General features: G+C 45.7%; 1 protein-coding gene across 1 annotated transcript in view; it reads right to left on the reverse strand.

The window, feature by feature from the left end:
- The window catches only part of CDH23 (cadherin related 23), a 195255-nt gene that overhangs the window by 135366 nt on the left and 33715 nt on the right, over positions 1-26174 (reverse strand). Inside the window, exons 4-6 of the mRNA XM_030453320.1 lie at positions 13845-13987; positions 10909-10956; positions 10577-10669 (exon numbers count right to left, since the gene is read on the reverse strand). Coding sequence (XP_030309180.1) covers positions 10577-10669; positions 10909-10956; positions 13845-13987 — 284 coding nt within the window. The remainder of the gene's footprint in view (positions 1-10576; positions 10670-10908; positions 10957-13844; positions 13988-26174) is intronic.

The raw sequence follows: 26174 nt of genomic DNA on the forward strand, positions 1-26174 counted from the left end.
TAAAATGAGGTCATCAGTGGAAAGCATTGCAGAGAAGCCACCACGTACTATGCTCTGGGATACCAAGCTGGTCTATCCATGTCAGGAGGACACAGGCTTCCAGCTTTCTCTCAGCCCATCTTCTGAAGCTCAGACCTGAGCAGATATGTTTAGAGGCAATGCTGGAGCTATGCTCCTCAGGGCAGAGGCAACCCCACGTGCATGACACTTGGTCTTTAGCAGTGCCATAGTCCTCAGGGGCTTGTACCAGAAGAAAGAGCCTCTTTGCAAAATTTCCTTTCTCAAAAGCACAAGTTATACATAGGAAAACAAAAATACCCACCTGTCCTGCTATCTGCCCAACCAGCTGAAAATCCCTGCTGCTTCACGGGCCATCAGCTCACCACTGCAGTGGAACAGCTTTATGCTTTAACCCTCTCAGCCCATCTCAAAGGAGAGGCATTGGCAACATTTGCTCTGGGAAGGCTGAGAAATCTGCACAAGCACAGTTGGCCATCTGCTTCCAGCATGTTTAATAGAGTGATTTTCCAAGTGCTGGCTCAGTAACTCCTGACCTGTGTAGGTTCAGGGTCCTCCAAATCACACGTGCAGCAGAAAACATTCCCCATTCGGGGGAACCATCCAACCACTCAGGTTGCTCATCAAGGTCTTGTTATAGTACAAAGCAGAGGTAGGTCCAAGCCCTTCCTCCAAAGGGGCTGTGCTCTTGACTTACCTCTAAATAAAGATTTACTCATTAGTAGATGATATTTACATCTCCCACTCTCTGTAATTAACTGAGAAGTACTAAAAATTCTGCACCTTGGATGAGCACACCAGCCTATGGGTTACACGCTCCTTTTTTTAACGAAGGTGGTGGTGGCCACCCCAGCACAAACAGCCAGACCTCAGGTCATCTAAGCAGGAGATGCCTCTAAAGACACATGAGCAGCCAAGACTCATCTCACACACAGGAGAGATGAGTTTGGCAGGAGGTGGCCGACTTAATTATCTCTTCTTCTCCCTTCTCTGCTTCCCATTACCCTTTCAAGTTTGATTCAAGTTGCAGGCCAAGTATAACTGGAAGTTATCAACATGGGGAGGCCTAACAAAGTTGGGGAGAGACTTTTTACAACGGCATGAAGCAATAGGACAAGGAGTAATTGTTTCAAATCTAACCTAAAATATTAGACATTAGGAAGAAAATCTTCCCAGTGAAGGTGGTGAGACACTGGCCCACATTGCCCAGAGAACCAGTGGCTTTCCCCTGCCTAGAAATGTTCAAGGCCAGGTTGGCTGGGGCTTGGAGTAAGTAGGTGAGAGGCACCCCTGTCCATGCAGGGGGGTTGGAACTTGATGGTCTTTAAGGACCCTTCCAACCCAAACCAATCTGTGATTATCTGACATGATGGAAACCAGGGCAGGTTTGGAAAAAAGGGAGGTTGTCAATATCACTGTCATTTGAGTTTGGTGGAGATGAGTGGGATGTGACTGAACAGCACCATCCTTGCACGCCATGAGACCTCACCTGGACCAAGCTGAATAAGCTCAGTCCTTGGAAAGAGAGGGCCAAACAATTAATATTCCATACAGAGCGGCAGTCACCAGTTTTCTCCTTTCCCCCTGCACCTCTTTGCTTTTCATTTATTCCCAAAAAACACAGCCTGCCTGAATCCCACATCCACCTGGATGCAGTTTGCATCCTCATTTAGAAAAAACACAAAAAAGCTTTTTAAATCTCCAGTAAAACAAAAGCTGAAAACTAAAAACTTTCAGTTGGTTTGTTTAGTTGTTTTTTTGTTTGGTTTTTTTGTCTTCTGAACCCTATATTCAGTTTCCCTGCTCTCTTCATCATTCACATCGACAAAATAAATCATTCCCACTTTACATTTCAGCAGCAATTAGTGGCTGAAATTAAGCAACGGCTGCTTAATACCGATTGAAATTTCTTCCTGGATCAAATTTTTCCCATTTGTAATGAAAGGAGTTGAAACTGAAGCAAACAGTTCAGTTCACCCATAAATATTAAAAAAAAAAAAAAAAAAAAAAAGAGAGAGACTGATTTACTCTATCATTTTATCACAAAATATGACCAGCAGGAGAAAGCTTATTATATGTGACTGTCACTGACACGTTACAAACTAATAAAACATAAAATGCAATTCTGAAAAAGAAATGGGAATGAATCTATTGCAAGAGCAATTTTTTTATTGTTGTTTCAAAGCTATTTCTCCCCAGCTTTGCTGTCAAAATGGCAACATTTTCTGTCAATATTTCCATCTTAATTAAAACTGGTGGCTTTTATTGAAAAAAAATGCTTTGGTTTCTCCTTCCTCAGCTGCACAGAGTGAGGATACTAACATGTGCCCACCTTGCCATTCTGCTGCTGAGCTCCATTATTTCAGGTTGAACAGAGCCCATAACCCAAACCAGCAGCAGCTGGGGCTACCTCCCTGTCCCACTGCATTTCTGTATGACCTTGACCATGCCTTCATTTAGGAAGCACGATTGAAAAAAGGAACACAAACCAACGAACTACATGATTATGTAGCTAGAAAAAAAATATAAATCCACTTTTAGTGAAGACACTTTTGCTGCCTTGTACCGAGCAGTTGCTGCCCTTATGCTGCCTTCACAGCCTGAAGGTGTTAATGAACCTTTCTAGGGCCAGGCACGTTCCTGCTGCCAACTTAAAAGATGATGTACAGAGAGGGAGGTAAACAAAATAGGGATGCAGAGGAAGGGGATGTGGATTCTGCTGTCTGGCATGAGATAATAAGTTATGTCCCAGACTTCTGGGAGAATACCGTAAGCGGAGGAGAGAGAGATAAAACAACTAATTGCTAGCAGGTCACATTCATTAGCTCTTGGCTCCTCTGCCTGGTTCTGGCAGCAGCAAGCCCTTCCTTCTGCTGGGGACGAGGAAGAGACCTTGAAGCCATCTGCTGCCCAGATGTGTAAGTGTAATTATACTGAAAGGGCTCGGCTCAAAGGCCCCAGTCCTCTGGCAAAGAGCAGCCTCTCAGCCCAAGCCTAATATGCTCCTCCTGCAAGAGATGCTGCAGGACCACAGGTCACTGCCCTCTGCTCTGGAGGAAGCGTGTCCTGTCTGAGCAAGCTGGTGGTTTGCTGCCAGAGGGGCCAAAGGGATCCTCAGTAGCCATCATCACTTGGCATCAGTCATCCTCAGGGTTGACATGGTTCTGAGCCCAGGGAAGGGTCTGGGACAGACACTGAAATGAACTCAGAGCTTTGAAAATCAGCAAGGGACAGACTGACCCTGGGTCTCAGCACCCATCAGAAGAAACTCCTACAGAGCACCTAAGAGCATGCTTGTGTCATGGGGCTGTGAGGGAAGATGCTTTTTTCCTTCCCTCTTTGTCTGGGTGCTCCTGGCTTGCAGAGCACACACCTCTATACTTCCTCTTCCTCTGCCCCAAGATTTTTTCATTGGCTCCACAAACCTTATTTTGCCAGCACAACTGCTCCTCGGCCAAGGCACAGGATTGCTTGCAGCCCCACATTAGCTTTCTCTTCAGCTCTCGATCTACTCTTTCCTTTCTGCATTCCCCATCCCCTTTGGCTACCCCAGCACTTTGCTGGTCAGAACAGCACAACTATTTCTCCTCAAGCTGCACCCCCTCTCCCTGTTGCAGTCCCCTTCCAGAAAGAGCCCGAGTTTTGCCTGGTGGAAATGACTGTTATCTCCAGGACACTTTACACATTACTTCCACGCCATTTGGAGTTTTCCGCCCCAGTAGTTTCTGTTGCATCTCTCATTTCAATCCTCAGGCACATGTTTTAAAGGACCAGGGTCTCCTGTTCAGACAAGTGACAGGACTGCTAGAGGTGGAGACTTACTTTCTCTCTAGGACGTCAGGACACTACTCAAAGCCGCTGATGTTCTCCATCTGGCGTCACAGTATATGCATCAGCAATAATGATAAAAACTTGACCTTCAGAAGGAAAGATGCTTCCAGGTCTGAGCACCTGTTTCATCACACAATGTCTTTCTCTGTGCAAGGAAAGGTGAGACCTTCACGACCTTTGCAGCCTAATTCAACCCTCCTGTACCCAAGCCATGCCACTCAAATCCTATATGTTTCTCTTATCCCCAGCAGCAAGTGAGAGAACAAGAGTAAACAACTCAAGTTGTGCCAGGGATGGTTTAGAATGGGTATTATGAAAAATTTCTTCCTTGAAAGGGTTGCCAGACCCCGGAACAGGGTTTCCAGGGCAGTCATGATGTCACCATCCCTAGAGGGATTTAAAAGCTATGTAGATGTGGTGCTGAGGGGCATGGTTTAGTGGTGGATTTTGCAGCATGCTGGGTTAACATTTGGACTTGATGATCTTAAAGGTCTTTTCCAGCCAAAACAATCCTCTGATTCTATAAAGATGCAACATGACTCTTTAATAACTATCTCTCCCCTTGAAAAGAAAATTTTCAACATTGATCTCACAGATCTCTCTGACACAAGCTGTGCAAACCTTGTAGCCCTTCTTCACTATGAACCCTGTAGCCCATGGTGTTCAAGCATCTTTCTTCAGAGCTGGCAGAAAAGAGGAGAGAAGATGGCAGCTGTTGCCCTACGTGCTTCCAAGGTCTTGCCCAAAGGAACCACTAGCATAAGAGAAAGCCACACTGAATGTCCAAGCCAGCACCCAAATTTCCCTCCACTTAAACATGATTCATTAGAGGGATATTATATTCTACCTAGTGATTACAGAGGAAACCATCTCAAAAGGATTATCTCATCTAGCTAAGAGATGGCTGTTTAATAGATGGGCTGTACACCTGCACTTAAGCCTATAGAAGGGAAGGCACCTCCTTCATAGCCTGTCTCTGCTTCCACAAGTTTGTTGGACAAAGTTGGAAAGTAGTTAAGGGTTGCTGAAACTTTTTTAAGAGAACATCACACCAACTGCATGGTGACCAACTCTGTGAAGCCAGAGAGACAGCGTGGAGATGTAACCTATCATGCTGTCAGCCAACTATTCCTTCTGGGCTGACAGAGGTTGGCTATGAAACCCAGCAGCAATAAATGCAATTAAAAATGAGGGTGCTGGGGAGTTTTGGCAAATGCATCACCTCCTGCAGATTCTCGCCACATTCCTGGGCCACCAACACCTTCCTGCTACGCTGAGCATTAGTTGAAGCCTCACTTTCCACTTCTCCAACACATCACCATAGGGCCCACAGATCACCTGCAGTCCCCAGAACCTGCCACGTGATGCTAGGGTGAACCCTATGAGATGAGATGCTAGGGTGAAAGGGAGAAGAAGATGGTCCCTACCCAGTAAGAGAACTGGCTGGGTTCTGGTCAGCAGTCTTTAAGGAACACAACTTGAATCATTCATTCATTTGTTGTTGTCCCCCTAGGAAGTTTTTTGGGGGGTTGTTGTTTTTTTCTCCTAAAACAAAACAAAACAGACTAACAAAACAAAAAACAAACAAAAAATCCTCCACAAAACAAACAAAAAAACCAACCAAACAAAAAACCCAAACCACTAGAACACAAATAAATCCCACCATAAATAAAGAACATTGCATACAGAAGTGCAAATTTTAGTTATTCGTTGTAAATTATAGCAGTTCTAAAATCTGTGCAGGGAGAGAAAGAAATCAGTGAGCAGGGAGAAAGTGCATGAGGGAGGGAAGAAGTAAAAAAAAAAAAGAAAATGAGGAAAGAAAGCAGCCAGCAATGATTATAGGCCATTTTGCAATGGCAGGAACATCTTTCTTATCAGTTCTGTTATCATCTCCTTCAATTTAAAGGCTCTTTATTTAAAGGAAGGGGAGAAAACACAAAAGGTGTCTGGGAGTGTGCAAGGGAATGGCTGATGGGGCTGAAGTGGGAGCCTGGGCTTGATGCAGCTGCTTCGTATGCACAGCATCAGGCCACAGGGCCATTGCCATAGAGTTATATGAGCCCCTGAAGACTCTAGGCAGGATGGCAAGGCAACTGATGTAATTACTGAAATTATTACCATTAAAGCAAAATAATAGTGATTTGAATTACATCTAGGGCTTTGGGGGCTCTCTCTGATTCTCCCTGCCCCTGCTTACCATCCAGCATGGTCTGGTTCCCAGCTCTGCAATAGGACAGGGCTGTGAAGATCCTCTGCTTCCTCTCCCCCTTCCCTTCAAACACTTTTCAGCAGAATTTAAACAAAAAACAAATAAAACCAAAAAACACTTCGTAAAAGCCATAGTTTCAACTACACTATAATATTAAGGATGGAAATGGTGGCAAGCAGTTGTTGATGGCTCAGTCCTCTCAATTCTAAAGGCTACTCCCTGAGCAGAAGTGAATGCTGTCGATGGTGAGTGCCCACCTGCCTCCCAGTTATAATAAACTGGTAAATCAAGGCTGAGTTCAGATGTGACACATGCAAGCTGGACTGTAGTTGCCTGACCAGTGCTTTGTGCTTTTCAGAAACTTGCCTTTCAGTTTTAAAACTCCTTTCCCAGAGCCCTGTCTCTTACTAGAACCTGCCTGATCTGCAGACAAGATGAACACAGCTCCAGCATGGATGTGCATGTGAGTGCCCTTTGAAAACAGAGCCCTGTGATAGTTAATATCTCCTGTCAAGTTACAGATACTCCTTTTGTGGTGCAATTGTCATCCCATGAAGGGCTGGTGTGCTAGATGTTGCTTTATAAAGCAGTCAGTTTGTTAACTGCAGCAGGAGTAAGGTGGGGAGAACACCAAAGAAGAGGAAACCCCACTGGAACATTCCTGAAGGAATGTTCAGCAAAGAAATAAAAATGGAGTCGCCTTTCTGCCAACAATGCTACGAGGCCAAGAGAAGGCCACGGGTGGTTTGGACTTCATCAGAGAGCTCAGGATGTTTGGGAGTTACACCAGCTCTTCATGAGAAGGTACTTGACTTTGCTCACCACACCGCATAACAGCCTCAGCCTTTGAGGAACCTCTGAAGGACTCAAGAGATGGTCCTGATAATGATGTAGCACCTGGAAGTAGCAGCTGTAGAAGAGAGGTTTGCAGACCCATGCTGTTCAAGCATAAATTTAAAGGATGTTCACTCTAAAGGCAACAGGAGGCTGCATGCCCCAGAAGGTCTCATGCTTGGAAGCTGGGACAGAAAAGCCTCGCAGGTACCTATGGGGACAGTCCACCTGAACCCAACACCATCCCAGGAGACAAAACCAATGTGAAGGCTCATCTCAGCTTCACTTGGTCATGTCACATAAGTCCATTGAGCCATCACAATACAAAAAGACCGCGTTTCCTACGGATCCAGTCAAGTGGAAAAACAGATTAGATGAAACAGATCAGATTCGTCAGAAACTGAGGCATCGCCAAACATCCTGACACAGGCTCAGAGATCATCTGTCCTGATTTAAATCAAATCTCTCAAATTTAGTACCCAGGGGCTGGGTGAGGCTGAGGAAGGAAAAAAAAAAAAAAAAAAAAAAAAAAAAGAGCATGGTGAAAGAGGTGAAGTGCAAGGGACACATCCAAGAGGAGAAGCAGCCCTGAAGGTCAGAGCAGCAAGCACATGAGCAGCTAACTAATGTACTACAGCAGCACGGCGGGGCACAGACACAGGCACACACGTCCAAACAAACTGGAAAGCCATAAAGGTCTATTACAGCAAATCAAACAGCAGTCAGCATGACAGCCATTAGCCTGAAATGAATACACGAGAACTTAATGAGCTCAGTCGAGGCCAGCTTGGTGAATTAAGTTTCCAATTCTAGCAGGATTCCCCCCTTTTCTTTACAGACTCAGAAGCATCTTCACTGCCTCGTTGCCTTTTGACAAGCAAATCAGGGGCCAGCCCTCGCCTAGACAGGATGGACGATTACTCTGGAGCAACGTCCCTCTCCTGACAGGGGGTCCCTGGATCAGCTATTCCAGGCAGGTGCCAAGAATGGTATAAGTCACAATGAGCATGGAGGATCAGTGGCCCCAACCTAATACATGCCCTGTTTGGTTACCTGGTTCTGCTGCAATGTGGAGGAGCCCACAGTTAAACTGAGCATTCTCTCCCCCACACCCCCCACCATGCTGGAGAGGAATCACAGGGCCCAAATAAATTCCCATTCTCAAATCAAGCAGACTGTGTAAAACGCTAGGACGGGTATTTAGAGGCAGTATTGTTTTTAAAGGTCAGTTTACTTCATGTTCCATTTATTTATGCACACTCTTCTTTTGACTTTCCTAGTGCTACACGATAGCAGTGAGGTTTAAATAGCCTTTCTGGTGCTGCTCCATTAGCTAGGACAACTGCAAATCGATACAGCCATTTATCTCAAAATTAAAAAGAGAAAAATCCTCATTAACTTTCAATTCTGCATAGAGCCAGCCCATGCAAAGCCAGGCTAGCACTCTTGCTAGCCTGTACTCCATCCCCAAAGCTTCAGTCCCTCTTAATTCACTGAGTCAGTACCTTTCTGATTGGGCTGGATGGTCCTAGAGAAATCTTTTGCTACCCATTCCCTCATTGTTCACCTTGGCCTGAGTGGTCTGGAGCATGGGGGTGACCTAGGGATGCTGTCATCTCCTGACATGACCTTCTCCCAGTAGTCTTATGAGCTTCAGCTGCATCATAGAGGTGCCCCCTGACTCTGGGGACCTCAGCTTCTGAAATCACTTTTCCATGCCACATCACCTCTAGCCTTGAGAACTTGCAGTCAAACAACAGGGACAACTTGTGGCTCAACAAAACCTTCAGAGCAAGAAGGCATCTCTTCCTTGAGAGCCAGGCCAACACATACAGAGTAAATTCACTGCTCACATTTCCTGAGGGCCAAAACCCTGAGAGGGTCCCCCTTAGGTGTTGTGACCCCATCCCCTGCTCTCACAGTGTCTGATGAAGACAGGTTGTCTCCACAGCAGAAGAACAGAAGAGCCTCCAGGATGTTGGCTGAGCAATGACTTTGTGGCTCATTGCCTCCCATCGATTCCCTTGGTTAAAGATCATGGAGAGAAACTGGAAACTGGCACACAGAGCCTTACAATTAGATTAGGCCAACCTCCAGAAAAGCAGAGTGCCAAGGGCCGAGCAGCAGAGCAGGCACACGGGGGGAAACCCTGTGCTTCCTACACCCCAGACAATTAGGATGGTGTTGGAAACCCCTCCTGGCAGAACCACAGCTCACAGGCAAAAACAGTATGACGTGTGACATGGGTTCTGCTGCTTCTTCTATTTTTTTTTTTGTCCATCACCCCCTGCCCACAATTCTTCCTTGGCCAGCCATAATTTCCCAAACCAGCAGGAAGGTTGAGGGGGGAAATGTTAATGCCTCCAGATTTTCTCCCAGGCACAGAAGAACACTTTTTGTTGTGTTTACTCCACACAACAAGCAGAAAGGTGAGAAGGAGCTCATGCAAGTTTTGCTGAGCCATTTCTGTACTGTTTGTGCTTTAAAGAGGAGTTGTTCTCAAAGGGAGGTTTCAGATGTCTTGGCACACAGATGAGACCAAAACTCCCCACTCAAACATCACAAGCAACTTAATGAAGAAACCTCATCCTCACAGCAGAGGAACAGGAAAAGATCAAAGCCCATCCCAGCAGGGCATCAGCAGTCAGCATATTAAATAAACAAGTGTAACATAATCGTTTGTACCTCTCAATTACCGAGGGCTGCTTGATTTCACACATGCAGATGCACACTTGACCTCATCCATACCCCAAGGTGTGCTCTGGGAAGAAAGAAGCTTGTCCTAGCACCAGGGTGCAAGAGGAAGAGGTTTCCTCCATAGGAGGATGTAGAATGCCTGACTGATTCCCTATTTCTGATATAATACCCCAACCTCATCCTCCTAGCACCAGCAGTCACCTTTCGCTCTACTTCTTTGACTCCTAATTCACATCAGATCTGTTAAGTCCTTGGCATCTTTTTGCCCAGCTGAGCTCTGTGGTATGACACGATGCCACCTCCATTGTAATTGCCAACACTGAGAGAGAGCAGCAGAAGGTTGTAGAAACACCCTCCTTGGAGACAGTCAACACTTATTTGGATAAAGCCCTGAACAACATAAAATGAAATCTAGCCTAGATTTTATGAACATGAACCTAGCAAATCTAACATGAAAATTCTCTCTGCTTTAGTAGGAGTTTGGGCCAGATGATCTTCTGTAGTCCCACCCAACCTACTTTACTTCTAGGACACCATGTGAGAAGGGCTGCTATGGAGGAGTTTGAGGAAACCACCAGCAAGGGCAGGAGCCTTTCAGGAAGAGTGCCAGAAATTAGGTGCTCGGGGAAATATTTAGTCCTTCCTTCGGTCACGTCTGTCACATGAGCTGCATATCCCCCCTGGCTCAAGGAAGGAGAAAAACAGGAAACAGGTTCCTATTTACACCTGTTCCCCAACCTCAGGTTTTTCATAGGAAAGGTATCACCAAGACTGCAAAGGATCCAAGCTCCAGACCTTCCACCTGCCCAACAACCAAAATGCCATCACTTTGCTTCTGGCCATTTTCAGGCACCAGTAACTTCCAGAGTTTTAATCCTCCACCCAAGCACAGTGAGGGTCCAGGACAGGAGGATCATCCTGCATTTTGGTGGCCTTCAGACAGCAATTGTGGCCACCAAGGGAAGAGCCAGAAGCCATCCCTACCTCTGGAATGCGGACGCTGTAGGGCTGGTTGTGGAACTGCGGGGCATTGTCATTCACATCTCCCACTTGGATGTTCACTGTCCCTTTGATCACCTGCAGTCGGAGGGATAATGTCAAGGAGTGGGGATCAGGTTTATGCCTGGATTTAAAACCTAAAAAAAGCCTGTGGCTGCTTTTTCCTGGCTTGGGCTTTTGGAAAGTGACAGCCAGGGGTGGCTGCTCCCCACAAACGCACCCCGACATGATGAAGAAGGTCCCCAGCAACCCATCCTCCCCCTCCCTGCTCCCCCTCTGCCGGCACCACAGACCATGAAATGAGAAGTCACACTCACCCCTTGGCTGTCACTGACGGAAAATTCAACCGTGAATTCTGACTTAGTCTGAAAGGGAAGGAGAAGAAAAAACATATAATTAAAGATACTGTAGTGTTTATCTGCTGATGGCAGGCTTGGGACTTTTAGCCAACACTATTACATGCAAAATGCTTTCAGGACCTTCAAGAAGAGGCAGGGCACTGCAGTGCAATTACTTGTGCAAAGGATAAAATGCTGAGAAATACTGCTGCCTGTGGGGCCCTGGGTGTTCCAGAGGCATGGAGACCTGCTCTGCCCTGAGGTGGGAGGATACTGAGTTAAGGAGCAGCTCCTTGACCATTAGCCAAGCGCTTTGGGCAGATAACCAGGCTAAAGTAGATGAGAGGAGCACAGGGTTTAACCTTCTGTGGTATGCTGGCAAGACCCTGCTCCCTCTGCACAGCAGAGAAAAGCTTTCCACCCACAGACTACCCTGACCTGGCACCATCTCCCATTGTGAGACACTGGGACGGTGCAGAAAGGGAGAAAGTCCAAAGACAAAGCTTTTCTTCGAGGTGACAGTGCAACACAGTCTCACTGAGGACATCTAAATTTTGTTGCTGCTTTCCCAACTTACTTGCCATGCAGCAGTTCTTGGGATCTTGCATAGCGAGGAACAGTGAGAACTCTGTAGTAGGGGAATCCCACAAGCCCACTTCACAATAAAAAAAAAATGCCTGTGCTGCCTTTGCTGCCCTTGTTGCTGTAACTAACCTAACAGCTTGGTCTTAAAGGGCAGTGCATTAGAGTCACTGGTGCTGAGGGGAGGGACAAGTAGGGAAGAGGGGATTATTTTGACAGGGGGATATTGCTAGTCAAGGCAGACATTCTCTTCCTGACTTTTTTTCCCACCAGCAATTATCTCACTCCCAGTTTACCAAGGAATCTAGCAAGCATGGACAGCAGGACTGGGAACACCATGCTTGGTACCTGCGTATTAGCTGGAGTTCTGGTTTCCACAGTCCCAGCAATCCCTTCCTCTTCCAACATCCCTTCCCACCCCTGCTTGAACTGCTAGAGCTCAGCAGCTTGATGTTTCCAAAGCATTGAGCAGGAAAGGCTGGAAAGGGAGCTTGAAATGGCTCTCCATACTGCAGATCTGGTTGACTTATTTCTATTAAGAACAGCTGAGAGCCAGGCAGCAGCCACTGGTGCCCAAATCAAGAGCTCTGCTTGCACCAGGGTAGCAGTTCATCTTGGAGAAGGCTTTGGGAAACAACTTACCAGCCCCTCTGCATCAAAATCCTTATCCCACAGCTGGGGAATTCCACCTGAGAGAGGCTTTCCTAGCTTCTGTCTAAGGGGCAACACTTGCAATTGATGGGCTGAAATCCCAATGGAGATCCCTCTGCTCCTTGTGACATCCCATCCTGCTGCAACAGGACCTTCCACCCCCACCCCCTGGTGTCACTGTGAGTGACAAAGCAACAGGGCAGAAAGGAAAAACAGACAAGAAGAAAAGACCTTTTGAGCATTTAAATTTTAAAAAACTTGATAAAACAATCAGAGAAAGATGCTACATGCTAATTTCTGTTTCCACCTTTCACTTTAGCGCATTTTTTAGACTCAGATTTGTCTTTTATATATATACACATATGTTTTTCTTCCAATCTTTGAGGGAGTGAAAAATCTTCCTAGAATTTCTTTGTCTCCATATATTTTCTCCTTTCTCATTTTCTCTATTTTCCCTTTTTACTGCATCGTTTACCTTACTATGACTCCCTCTCTCTTCTCAAGTCTCTCTTTTCCTCCTCCACTGTACAAGAATTGATCCCTTGCTTTTCCCTTTCCCACTACTTTCCTTGTATGGCTTTCTCTCCCCTGAATTTTTGCTCACATGCATCCAAAGCCAGAGTTCTCTGCTCTCTTAGGGTCCTTAATCTCTTCCCTCTCACCACCATAAATTGTCATTTACAACTGGGATGTGTTTATGGGTTTTATCTTCACAACACTCCCCACTGGGAAAAGAGGGACTAAACACAGGCAACAGAACTCCAGGAGAAATAAAGCATGTTGACCAAATCTTATTTTCTCCAAGCTCCTATGCTATCCCCTCCTCCTTGCTCCAGGAACATGGCAAGGCTCAGGGTTTCTGTGAAACAGGCACCTGAATGGGATCCCACCTTTGAATGCCAAACCTGCCATTGAAGAGAGGGATGTAAAACAGCTTCAAGGCAAAATTTCTCCTGAATTTAGCATCCAGCAGCCTGAATCCACAAGATTATGAAAAATTGTTATGAGCCTGAATAAGCAGGGATAACTCACATTTCTTCACACACTGTTTTAAATCATGAAGGATACAGGTTTAAAGAGGGAGCCTGTAAATGTCCTGGGATGTCTAAGCATGTGCTCTTTGGGATATTACATCCATTTATTCTTTCCTTTACATTGGAGCTTTGAAATATTATTCTGGCATGCAGGAAAACCAACAATCCAGAGAGAACCAGAGCACACTGCTTATTCTCCATGTCCCCTGTGGACAGTGACAGGGACAGACCCTGATGGAGACACTCCTGGATTTCTGACTCCATGTGGAAGCAATATACATGTCAACAATCGCAGGAGGTGGAGAGAATCATAGAAGTGTTTGGAAGAGTCTTTAAAGACCATCTGGTTCAACACTCTGCCATGAGCAGAGACACCTCCTACTAGATCAGGTTGCTCCAAGCTCCATCCAACCTGGCCTTGAACACTTCCAGGGCTGGGGCAGCCACAACTTCCCTGGGCAACCTGAGCCAGGGTCTCAGCACCCCACAGGAAAGAATTTCTTCCTAGTGTCAAATCTAGACCCCAACTCTTCTAGATTAAAGCCATTATCCCCTCCTCCCCCCCTTCTAACCGGGGTAGATAGGAGAGCCACTGTTTATGTGAGCAGAGATGTTTTTTTAACTCCCCTCAGCAGAAAGCATCATTACCTCTCTGTCCAAGGGCTGCCTGAGCCAGACAACCCCTGTCATGCTCTCCACTGCAAAGAACCTGCTGGCCTCCTCCCCGACCACACCGAAGACCAGAGGGTCATTGTCCAGGTCCCGGGCCAGCAGCTGAGTCACTGAGGAACCTGGGAAAGACAAAGAGGAGAGAAATCATGAGCAAAATGGAAAAAAGAGGAAGAAATCCTGAAAACATTTGGCTTGTCAGGGAATGCAGGTCTTCTTCCTTCCTCCCTTCAGTCATCCCTAAACTGTTTTCCCATGGGGCTGCACTGCCTCAAGCAGCCAGGGGAGTCAAGCTGTACATGATCTTGTTGTTCCCTCCAGCACAAACTGAACCACAGCTCCTCTCTTCCCTCACCCTTATCACAAAATAAAGTCACATCAGCTCAGCTCAGCAGAACCATGACCATGTCAGGCATGAGAGCCAGTGGAGGAACCCGTGTGCCTGGGTCAGTGCCTACCAGCCTCCCTCACACTCCAGCAGATATGTCATCATCTCCAGGTCAAAAGCAAACAATCCTGAGGCCAAGAGCATGAAACATGATGACCACAGGTGCCTCAAGGTTCAGGGATACAATATACTCTGGAGCCAGACACAGACCTGGGTTTTGTTTTAAACATAACTCCTGCAGTTAGTGCTGGTCTTTCAGGCACACATGGGGACCATGTACCCAGAAGGTATGAGAGGTTCTGGAACAAATCTATCACTATCTTCTGCCAAATAACATTTGGAACCATCTTCTGCAACATCCCAGACACCCAAGCCATCAGAGACTTTACTCAGCCACCCCTCATAGGCACACACAGTTGCAAAGGTCTCCTTCAGACTGTACCCAAAAAGCAGCCTGGACCCTAAAAAGTTGTTGCATGGGAGCCACATATCCTCTTAATTCCACACTACACCCAGAGCAGGATAACTTTTACTGCTCCAAAAGCAAGGATGGCTCCTCACCTTAGGATCCTCATTACAGCCCCATAAGAACCTCCTCAAATAATTTTGGGCCTCTCTACGGAGCCTCTCAGCACATTTGGAGCCCGGTGTGGCAGCCCAACCCTGGCTCACTGCCTGCCACCCTCCCAGGCACTCCCAGTATCCTTCTCAGCAGGACAAAGGAGAAACTGGTGGAGGAACATATAGACAGGAGATCCCCTTGGCCACGTGGCCCCAAGGCTGGGGGAAAACAACCTCAGGCTGAGCCATCTTTGGCAGTATGAGAGCACCCCACAACCTCATATCATCTGGCTGAGGAGAAAAGATGCCCAAATTTCATCCATCTGGGAAGAGGAGGGAAGCTCTAGAAGACCAAAGGGAGAACACAGTGGCTCAGCTTGACAATTAATGACTGGTTGGCCTGACATCAATCATGGCTGAAATAATGGAAAAAGCTGATATGAGATTCCATTAATAAAAAAATAAATGATAGGAACATAATTAATGCCAGTCAACATGATTTTATGGAAAATGGGCCTTGTCAAACAAACCTTATTTTATTCTTTGATGAGATTACAATTTTGGCAGATAAAGGTAACCGTGAAGAAATAATAGACTTCTGTGAGGCATCTGACTTAGCACTACGTGACTTTCTCATTATAAATTCAGTGCATTGTGACATGGACAAAGTGCACTCAAGAGAGGACCCAGCAGCCTGGTAGGTCCCAAGACCACCAACTGCAGTAGGCAGGACATCCTAAGATGACATAAAATTGTGATCAGTACAAACTAGGTGACAGAATGGCAAATATATGGGTGGACTGAGCAGCCAGGTGGAGAGCTTGATAATTTGGGCTTGTTTTGGTGAAATTCTGTTTTCAGACTTCACTACAAACACCCTCAAAAAAGGCTTGTGAATCACAGCTTCAGAAGAGGGCATCCCAAACCCATCCATTCTGGCAGGGCTAGGGGTCCAAGCATGCAAGGAGCTCTTTCCATGTCCTGGCTGGGAGAGCTGTGGTACAATTTAGGCATTCAGAGGAACAACTTTAGGGATATATATATGTGTGTTTGTGTATATCTTGTTCTATCCAGAGTGCAATTCTGCTAGTAGCTCAGGATTTCAGGACTGAATGCAAGATGCTACATTCAACAACCAGCAAAAATGCTTTACACTTAGAGGGCTTTAAAAGCTTGAACTGCTTCATTTCTGCCAAAGACGACTGAGATGACTTAGACCACCTCAAGCACATCCAGGAAGAGAACAAAATGTAAGACTTAAGGTGAGGAAGAAAGCATAGCAGGACTCCGTGCCCAAACCTAGACAAATGTCTATTAGAAGAATGTTGGTTACTTTTAAAAGAGCAACTACAAGTAATCACTGGGGAAAAATTCCTTCCACTAGTGCAGGTGAGTGATAGGTCACAATCAAAGACATTTTGAACAAGAGCTGAAAACAGAAGTCCTTATAGAAACACTGTAATCAGACAGTTCAGCTGTGAAATCCCTGTCTCTTCAGTGAAGCCAACACCAGAGGCACAAAGTGACCCTACACTTTCTCAAAATCTCAGACTCTTGATATGAAACAATCTATAAGTCTGGCTTTATTTTGGAGGAAACCTGAAATCATCCTTAACAAAGGTCTCTTTGCCCCAGGAAGCAAGACTGTGCCCATCCCCATGGCACTAAAAGCCAATAACAAGGACACAATAAACCCAGGATCACACCTCTCCATTCTGCCAGATTTAGTAGGAGAAACAGAATTTTCCCCTTTACAACTCATTCCAAAGCTTTACACCAACAGGGGATCTGCAGATCCCGGGGGAACTGCAAACACTTCAAAAGGTCTGCCACTTCTCAGTGGAAGGAAAACGATCTTAAAAATCCTGCTGAATAGGAAAACCATGTCCCGCCCTGTTCTAATCATAGTTGCATTCATCATTTGTGTGTTCCAAACCTACTTGAAAGAAAGAAAAGTAATAAATAAATCAGCCAGCAACCGAACGTTTAACTCTTCTCTGTCTCTTTACATTTGCATTACAGCTGCCTCCCACAGACAGAGAATTCAGTTCCTAAATTCAGGATAACCTGGATGGTTAACAAAGCAGAATCCATCATCCCACCCACATTTCTTGCTCCTGCTGGTCTGCAGAGAGAGATCCCAGCAAAACAGCTCACTGGGCCAGGCCCATCAAAATCAACGAGAGTTAGTAGGTAAAAAGAAGAAAGGGAACATTCAGGGCCTACACTCTCCTCAGCTTTTATTTTGGTTTATTTGTTAGAAACAAGAAACTTCATTAGGGCACAAATAGAGTAGATCAAAACATAAAAGTTATGCTGCACGTTGTTTTCTTGTATGGCAGGAAAATACCATCTTAAACAACCCCTAGGAAGTGAGACACTGAAAATTAGGATCTATTTTACCCATTCCCTTACCTGTCAAACCTTCAGGCAGTAATCACCATCCTAACTGAAGAGCACCTACCAATTCATTAGGAAAAAAAAAACAAACAAAAAAAACAGAGAACACATAGAATACAGATCAAAATAAATTAAATAGGAGATAATGAGAAACTGCTCCCTAAAATAAGAAATGAGACTTCACAATCTCTTTGTTATTTGTTATTTTTGCAAGAAGATGCTAAATTCAGGTGTGCTTTGCAGGCCTGCAGGATGCAATGGAGGGTCCTTCCCTACCACCCATTCCTTTCTTGCCCCCTTCCCCAATAAACTGCCCTAAAAGAGAAGCAGACCAGCTGGGTACCACAAGGCAAACCCAGACAGCAGGAATATTCCAGCTACTCTCAACACACCCCAAGAAATGCTGTTCTCCAGGGTGATCACAGGGAAGTTGTTGTTGTCCCACCTGTAGGTGAAGTCAGACCAAGGCAACCACCTGACCCAACAACCCTCCCCTCTGCAGCTGGAATCCTTGCTCTCCTTCATGGAAATATGCAGAGGCCAGGGAGCTCTGCATGTCAGAAAACCCTCTCAGACCACTTGCAAAGAAAAATAAGGTGCCCCAGCTCTCCGGGGTCACACTGAGGGTGCTGCTTGAGCCCAAGTGCCTACCTGGCTCTGGTGAGGGCTGAGGAAACAGGGACAAATTGTCCTTCTGCACTGCAGAGTTATAGGCTCCATTTGTTTCCCCTCAGGAATCAGACAAGGCAGTTAAGTGTCTTGATTCCACCAGATAATCACAATTTATTCTGTCTCCTTTTGCCTCCTTTCCCTCAATCACTGCTACTTCTTCCTCTTTCTCACACATACACAGATTTTCTTCTTTCTCTAAGTCTTGAACTTTGATTGACCTCAGGACCCTTTTTTTCCCTCTTATAGTGCTGTTGTCACCTCTTGTTTTGTTCCTGCTAGAATGTTATTAATTTTTTTGTTAGCTTCCTCTACATTATGGGGTGCAATCTTTTACCCCATACAGGAAATCCTGTTTCCACATCCTATTTTTGACCATTAACCTGTGTGGTTTTCTCACCTTTCTATTTTGAGGAGAAAAGTAGGCAAAGATGCTGGACCCTTTCAGTTCTTCTCAACTGGTTTTGGTTGCAATCAGAGAAATCAGAAAAAAGAAAACTCTCTGGGAGCATCCCAGAGCTCCTGAGCCCCGGGGCCAAGGGAAGAACTGGAGGATGAAGAAGCTGCCAGAGCAAGATGCTGACATGGTCTGAATAGGGATGAGTTGGGGTGAGATGGGACAACATTGGGATCCAATGGGAGGGGCAGACTTCTAATTAGTTGCCTCAGAAGATGCTCTCTTAAGAGGTCTGATCCATGCCCAAGTGGAGTTAATGGGAATCTTTCCACAGGCTGCACTGGCTTTGGGACTCACAACTTCAGACATCAGCTATCCTTTCATACTGAAAGCTTTTTAATCCCCATTTTTAAAAGCCAGTGCCTGTTTCTCTTTGTCTGGTGGTTTCTCAAAGCCTCTTGGCTCCCTGTCTCCTGCCACAGCTACAGAGAGCAATCTGGAGACTTCCAGTACCACAGGTGCTCAGCTTCCAGGCAAAGTTTGGGGGGTTGTTTGCAGAACAAAACCCCAGACATTTCTAAGTAGCAGCAGCAAAGAGATGAGAGGCACAGGGCAGGCTGGTGAGGGAAGCAGCAGGGATACAGCCCTTATGCCAAGAGCAGAGCCTACAATCCCCAACCAAGGGTACAAGCTAGCACAGGGAGCCCTCCCATGCTGTTCAACATCTTAAACCAGTACAAATGTATTTACACCAAAATCATTTTAGCATCCTCACCCTGTGTCAGAGTCCCCTTACACAAAGGCTATTGCCATGCTTTTGCTCTGAAGCAGCTGCCACCAGCATTCTTTGACTCCTTCCTTCCTTGGAGATAGAACCATCACATCCCAGTCCCTTCTCTCACAACACTCCTGAAGTTAGCTACTAGCAAGCAGCCTCGTCCCAGTTGCCCCAGCAAAAGCATCTCTAGCTAGCCCAGTTCATCCCAGCAGGAAGGCCTCTGATGCCCTTGGTGTCAGGATTTGATAGATCTGATAGCAAGTGGGAGCTGCTCTCACAGTGGGAAAGGGGTTTCTTAACTTTTCCAGAGAGGATGAGCTGGGGACAGAGAGGCAGGAGATGCAGAGGTGGGATAAGAGTGTGAGGGGGCAGGAGAGCAACCAGATTCAGCAACCTGGGCTCAGGAAATCTTTTGCAGGCACCAGGGTTTGTCTGTCTTCATTCCTGCCATCCTCCTGGGCTGTCCCAGCCTCCTGGAGCAGTTTCCCCTGTCCATGCCATAGATAGCCATAGATTAAGATGATGGGGACTTCCAAAGGCCACACCACACACTCCAGACTGCTACTGCTGCTAAGACCCTCTGAAGCCACCTGGGCTGAACAATAACAGTGAAACTCCTGCACACAAGCTCCCTGAAATTAAACCCTGGTCAAGATGATTCAGATCTGTTTAGGGACACCTAAAAGCACACCACAGATCCAAGGGCAACCCACTCCTCCATCTCTAGGCCTCTTCCCAAAAGCAGGTGGGTGCCAGCTCATTTCACAAACACAACCTCAACAGATACTGCCTGGCCTCCTTCTCAGACAGGGCTCAACCACTTGAGCCAAAACTTTCCAGAATGACTCAGCCAAGAAATTTTCCACTACACAAACCATGTTGAGCTCAATGTTACACATTTCTCTTTCCAGGAAGCTTCTAATGGAAAGCATCAGCTTACTCCACCACCAAGGCTGCTCTGATTACTGTATTAAAGGGAAGTGCAAAAATGCAGAGAGACACCAGAACCTTTTTAAAAAGGGTTTCTTAACAAATAAATACATAAAAGCCAAAACCAAACAAAAAATAAAAACAACAGTTTCTTCCATTAGGAAAACAGGGTGTCTTTTCCAGCCCTGGGGGAAAAAAAAACACACCAGGAAAAGCTAGTCCAGACACCACACACATTACTGGCATCACCCATCACATATGGGAGAGAAAGCAGCAAAACATGGAGGTGACAGAGAAGAAGGAAAACAAACCTGTGCAGTCAAAACCATTTCTGAGGGTGTTTGTCAAGCTGGGAAATGAAAGGCACAGCAAAAGCATTTTTCCTAGCTCCTTAGATGCTCAAATCCAGAGCAGGAGCCAGAGCCTGTAATTTCTCTGCTGTATTTAGTTATTTTGAGGGGGAATTCAGCGGCGAGATGGAAACCATAAGCAAAGCTGACAGACAGTGGTAAACCTCCAAAAACCCTCCACTCACCCCAGCTCCACCAGGGACCTTTAAAATGGTATTTAAAGCTATTGAAAGGGAAGACCACAGCAGCAGATAAAGAGCCAGGAGTTCCCAGCAAGAGGAGCCACAACAGAGGCTTCTTTGGTCTGCTTTGTTATTTATTGACCTCTTAACTTTATAAGAGAAATGAGGGACGGGGGGGAGGAAACATCTCAGCACCCAAGGGTATGTTGAACTTTCTTGATATCATCATTAAACCAAACAGAATACCCAAGGCTCTCCCAGTGGATGCTGTGCACGGAGCTGCCATGCCACCCTTCCAATTAAAGCCAACACCTCTATTAACACAGCTAAGGTAGAGCAATTTCCCACCGTCAGTCTTCAAGCAGGGTTTCACAGCCCCACAGATACCAAGCCAGCACTCCAGTTTAAAAAGTTCAGCTTCATGCTGGTGCTCTGACTTCCCAGGGGATGGAGGTGTCAGTCCTTGCTCCTTCTCTGGCATCTCTGTGGCTTGCATGCAGTAGTTCATTAACCAAAACTCTCCAACCAGGCTGGTGTTTCACAGCTGAAATCACTGATAGACCTTAAAAACATTGTGGCATCTCCAGATCTTCCTGGAAAAGGGGGTAAAAAGTGCTTATATATGGACAACCCCCCTGCAAACATCAGTGGGCTCAGAGGTGTCTCCTCTCCTGCTTCTCCTTCCAGCAATTCCTGCCCTCAGGATCACCACAAACCCCAAAGCCCTTTCTCCTTGGAAAAAAGAGAGCATGGAGAGTTTGCAAAAGCTGAAAGGACTTTCCTTTCATTTAGAAAGGAGTAGGCTGCATCATCAGGAAAGAGGGAAGTAAATAAAATTGCATAAAAACCCCACAAGAAACCAAAAAACAAACTCAACAAAACAACCCACCACGCACAACAAAACAACCCCAAAGCAAACCAGGATAGTAAAATAAGGAAAGAAACACTTGTAAATGAAGGAATAAGGGTCTGTTAAAATATTCTTGGTGTGAAAAGTGTTCCCACACTTAAAAAGCTCTCTTAAAAATAATTTCCTTTCTACAGTGCCTGGGAGCCTCATAATTACCAACAATGATCACAGACCCATTCATTTCATCCTAAAATTAATACATCATGTTTGGAATGATATCACATTAATTTATCACAAGATTTATGAAACTTGTACTTTTTTTCTAATGAGATTTATGCAAATTCTGCTCCATCCATTGTTTGCACCTTAAAAAAAAAAAATCCCTTGAAGAATATGCTCTGCCAAGAGATCTCCTTCACTTTTATTGATATCTGTCCTTCCCTCTTGATCCTCAGTTAGTAGGGAAAGGAAGGACAGGAGCCAGTTCCAGCTGGGTTGCAATCCTGTTCCCAAGCCCAAGAGAGGAGAGCTGATCCATCATAAAGCACTTAGTTTTAAATTAATTGTAAAAGGAAATTAACAGGTGGTTCTCACACACCTCTGTCCTAGAAGGGTAAGAGAACAAGAGAAGCAGTGGAGAACTGTGAAATTAAGGTATTTAGACATTCCAGAGGCAGGAATACTGCCTTCACTTCCAAGCACTGCCAACTGGAAATCTTCATCATCACTGAGGAGGCTGGGAAGGGGCATTCTTGAAAACCTTTGCTCCTTGGAGTGGCCCTCACATGAGTAACAACTATTGATGAGACACAGATATAGGTGTGGGAGAAAGCAGAATGAACCAAAAAAAGCCAAGGAAAGAAGAAATCTGGGATTAGCAGAAACTTCCCAGTAGAGAAATCTACTGAGATGTTAAATAATGGCAAAAAGCCCCAGTGTCACTTGGCGGCTTTTCAAACAGGCCTGGAAAAGATGCTAAGAGAAACAAACCTGGAATAGCCCCAGTAGCTCCTGAGAATCCAATTTTAGCATGGCTGGTGTGGCCAAGCATCCCCATGAACTCCACACTGCCTTGGGTCTCTCTCTGAAACACACTGAGCACTCTGTATATCCCCACCTCACCACATCCCTCTAGGAAAATCTCGCTAATACAGTCTTGATTAACATTTCTGACACAATGTTTAAACCCTAAATCCACAGAATATCCTTTTCTAATTAATTTTGAAACAAGGAACAGCCCAGAAAGAGCAAGCAATATTTTCTTTGTTCCTTCCTGCCCTCTCTCAGCCTCCCCATTAACCTCCAAAAAGAGAGTTCCATTTCTAACAAATAAAACATTGAAAGGTCAAAGGGTAACTCTGTGACAGATACCAGCATGGAGGGAAACACCACACAGTTCCTCTTTGCATGAATGTCATGGGTTAGTAACAGGCAGAGAAACCAAGATCATCAGTGGTGACGAGACCTTCACCCTCACCCTGCTTTCCCACCAGCATCTGGGCACTGGGCAAGCTCCAAGAAGGAGGAGGAGACCACCTGAGGGGACTCAGGACATGTGGCTACTGGTGAGATGTTTAACTGAGTCCACTCAGTGCTGGGGAGACCTGTTTAACCATCCCCTTCTCCAAATGCTATCTTAAGGGCAGGTTTCTGAGATCCCAACACATACCTTAATGGCCAGCTTGTAGAAGATCACAGATTTTTCTCTGAAAAAATGGATGTGTGTGTAATTGGGATACACACTTTAATGCTCTGACCCAGAAGCTGCACAAATATTTTCAGAGCAAGCACTCCCAGCAGTGGCTCTCACCATCCTCTCCCCAAGAGCTCAGGAAACTCCTTCGCAAGTTCCAGCCCAGCACAGGAGGATTTGCACCACAAACCACACTTCCTGCTAGTTTCATGAAAATAATAGCTGAACTAAGGAAAGCTGAGTGTCTCTCTTCATGGTTGCAACCCTTTTTCTTTAAAATACGTAGTTGCCAACTGTCCCATCAACATGAATTAGCCAACCAGCAGGTCATCCCACTTCTCTTGGGACAGCCCATGAGTTTTACTGACCATGTGGCACAGACAGGGTTTGGGAGAAACTCCTCCCAGGCAATCACTCCAAGCTATTCCTTGGAGGGAGCTCTAAATTAATATGGATCTTGTGGTCAGAAAGCCATAGTCAAGGGCTTTCTTTAGTGACTGATGTTTGTGCAGAGTCACTATGTTCACAGAAACAAGAAATTATGTCAATTGACCAAGCATGTTGTACAAAAAAAAGGGCAGAGAGAAATTCTGCAGCAGCAAAATTCTGGGGTCAGTCCCATCTGGGGAGGCCAAAAGCAGAAGACTAATTTTCTGAACAGAGCCAGGCAAGCTTGCATTTTGACTGCCAGCTGGCAAGAACAGAGATAACAAGTGACTCCTGATCCTGCCAGAGAAACTGTGACACCATGTGAGGAGCTTCACAGGTCAAAAAAGAAACATTTCAGTATCTGACCTGTTGCAGCTGCCCTTTTTGACTACTGAGAGGTGTCTTGCCAGCTAAAACCAGGAGCAGCAGGAATGCCAAGCACCTATATTTTCAGGTTCATCTTTCAGCTGGGTGTAAAGACTGGGTAACCAGCTGAAAAACAGCTAGGAAAGGTTAGACAAGGAGATAATTGAACTGAAAGATGTCACCAAGGCATTTGAGGTGTTGCCATCCCTCCCAGAAAGGAAGGTCCAGAGCAGGTTGAAGACTGATAGTTACCATATGTCCACAGACTACCTACCAGCTCCAACAGCTGGGGACTGAAACCAAACCCTATCTCCAGGGATTACTTTCTACTTAGTGGATGCAATGAACTAACAGGAGCTCCACCAAGATAATTCAAATGGGAATCACCTCTCCTCAAATTGGAAAAACAGGGGTACATGCCCACTGGAATCTCCCACCCATTGCAGAAAGTAGAAGGACAGAGGAAACTGCAAGATGCAGCTGGCCCTGCATCCTTGAGTTCATTGCTTGTCTTAGGCCATACCAAACTTTCTAAAAATACACCAGAGCAAAGAGAAGAAAAGCAGGACCCTAGAAGTCTAGTTAATGAGGTGCTTTGCTACTTGGTGTAAATAAATGATTCATGAGTAAGATGACACATGCAGTAGTTTGCATCTTACCCAGATGAGGTAACATAGCTTTGTGTTAATTAGAAAAGAGAAGCTGTTTTTCAACCAATATGAGGTCAGAGATAAAGCTTGTTAGATCGAGCTGCCTACAGCCAAGGTCCCAGGCCTGTCCTGGCACAGAGCAGGATTGTGAGACACCTGTAGGATGTAAGCCAAGACACCCCCAGGATGGGAAGGCAGCAAGGGATGCCAGCAATGCTCATGGAGAAGTCAGGCAAATATCAACACTGAACATGTCAATGATGTGTTGGTACAACACCAGCTATGTTCCAGGAACAGGCATGAGCCAGAGTGTGAAATCATCACAGAATCACAGACTGGTTTAAGTTGGAAGGGACCTTAAAGACGATGTAGTTCCAATCCCCCTGCCACAGGAAGGGACACCTCTCACTACACCAGACTGCTCCAAGCCTGATCCAACTTGATCCAACTGATCCAACACTTCCAGGGAGGGGGCAGCCACAGCTCCTCTGAGAAGCCTCCAAAATAATGCTGCCTGACAGCTGCTTCTTTCACCACCAGCAACCATGCCAGGCTGAGGAGCTGATCAATATGAATGAGAAAACAAACAAACAAACAAACAAAAAAGCAACCCAAAAAACAAAAAACTGTCAGCAAATTTTACTTGTGCAAGGGAAGCTTGAGAGAGATTCATTCATGTCTTGTTTGAGATCTCATCTGTGCCTCACAAAAAGAGGAACCATCTCTGAGGCTTTCAGCCTCACAGGGAATACACAACTTTTAGTGCCTGAGGCCCAGCTGCTCTGCTCTCTGGATGGTCCAGGGCAACAAATAAATTACAGCTGTCCTCAGCCCAAATATTGCAGGATGCTTTGCTCCAGCACTAAAACCCCACTGACTGGCCCAAGCCAGAAGAAACTGGTACCAGTCGTCAGGTATTTGTCTTGAGATCTGTAAACAGCTTGGCCTTGGACTGTCTCTGGGACTGTCACTGTAACTCTCTGAGGTTTCAAAACATGCACCGAGTGATGAATTCAGCATGGTTATAACAAAGATAGAGTGAAATCCCTTCTTGATTGACCTCTCTGGAATGCAGTCAGCACCTCTTTTTTGCCAAGATATGGCTGCAGTAAAAGCAAGACTCAGAAATAAGGCAGAAATTTGAAGCCCAAGTCTCCAAAATTTTGGAAAGGTTACATTTCCTGCTCTTCTCACACCCTGAAAAGCAAAAAAAAAAAAAACAAAAAACAACAACCCTAAGAGAACCAAAAGAAACAACCAGAGACTTGAGGGAACACAATGCCTCCAATTCATCAAACCTTTCATCCACTAGTCCTGCCCTTCTTCTGAGCACAATCCAACCCCTTGGGGCTGGCAACAGCCACCACATCCTGGATGGAGAGGTTCTCATCATTCCATCATGCCTTCCCCTCCCTCTCAAATGCCAAAGAGAAAGTGGGGAGAGATTTGGCAGGTGGTGCCTGGGTATCTGAGGTACAAGCTTATCTGTATCCCCACCACTCTGCTGCAGTATATTGCTTGTTGATAAATGAGGCTATTTAGTAGCAAGTGATGCCAGCATTAACGTTATTAATGACCCCAATGTGGAGAGACATTTAAGAGCATCCCCCATGTTCTATTGTCCTCTCACCAGTGAGTAATGGGGCACTTCAGCAACGGGGCTTCA

This window comes from Calypte anna, chromosome 6, assembly GCF_003957555.1.
Source record: "Calypte anna isolate BGI_N300 chromosome 6, bCalAnn1_v1.p, whole genome shotgun sequence".
Lineage (NCBI taxonomy): Eukaryota > Metazoa > Chordata > Aves > Apodiformes > Trochilidae > Calypte > Calypte anna.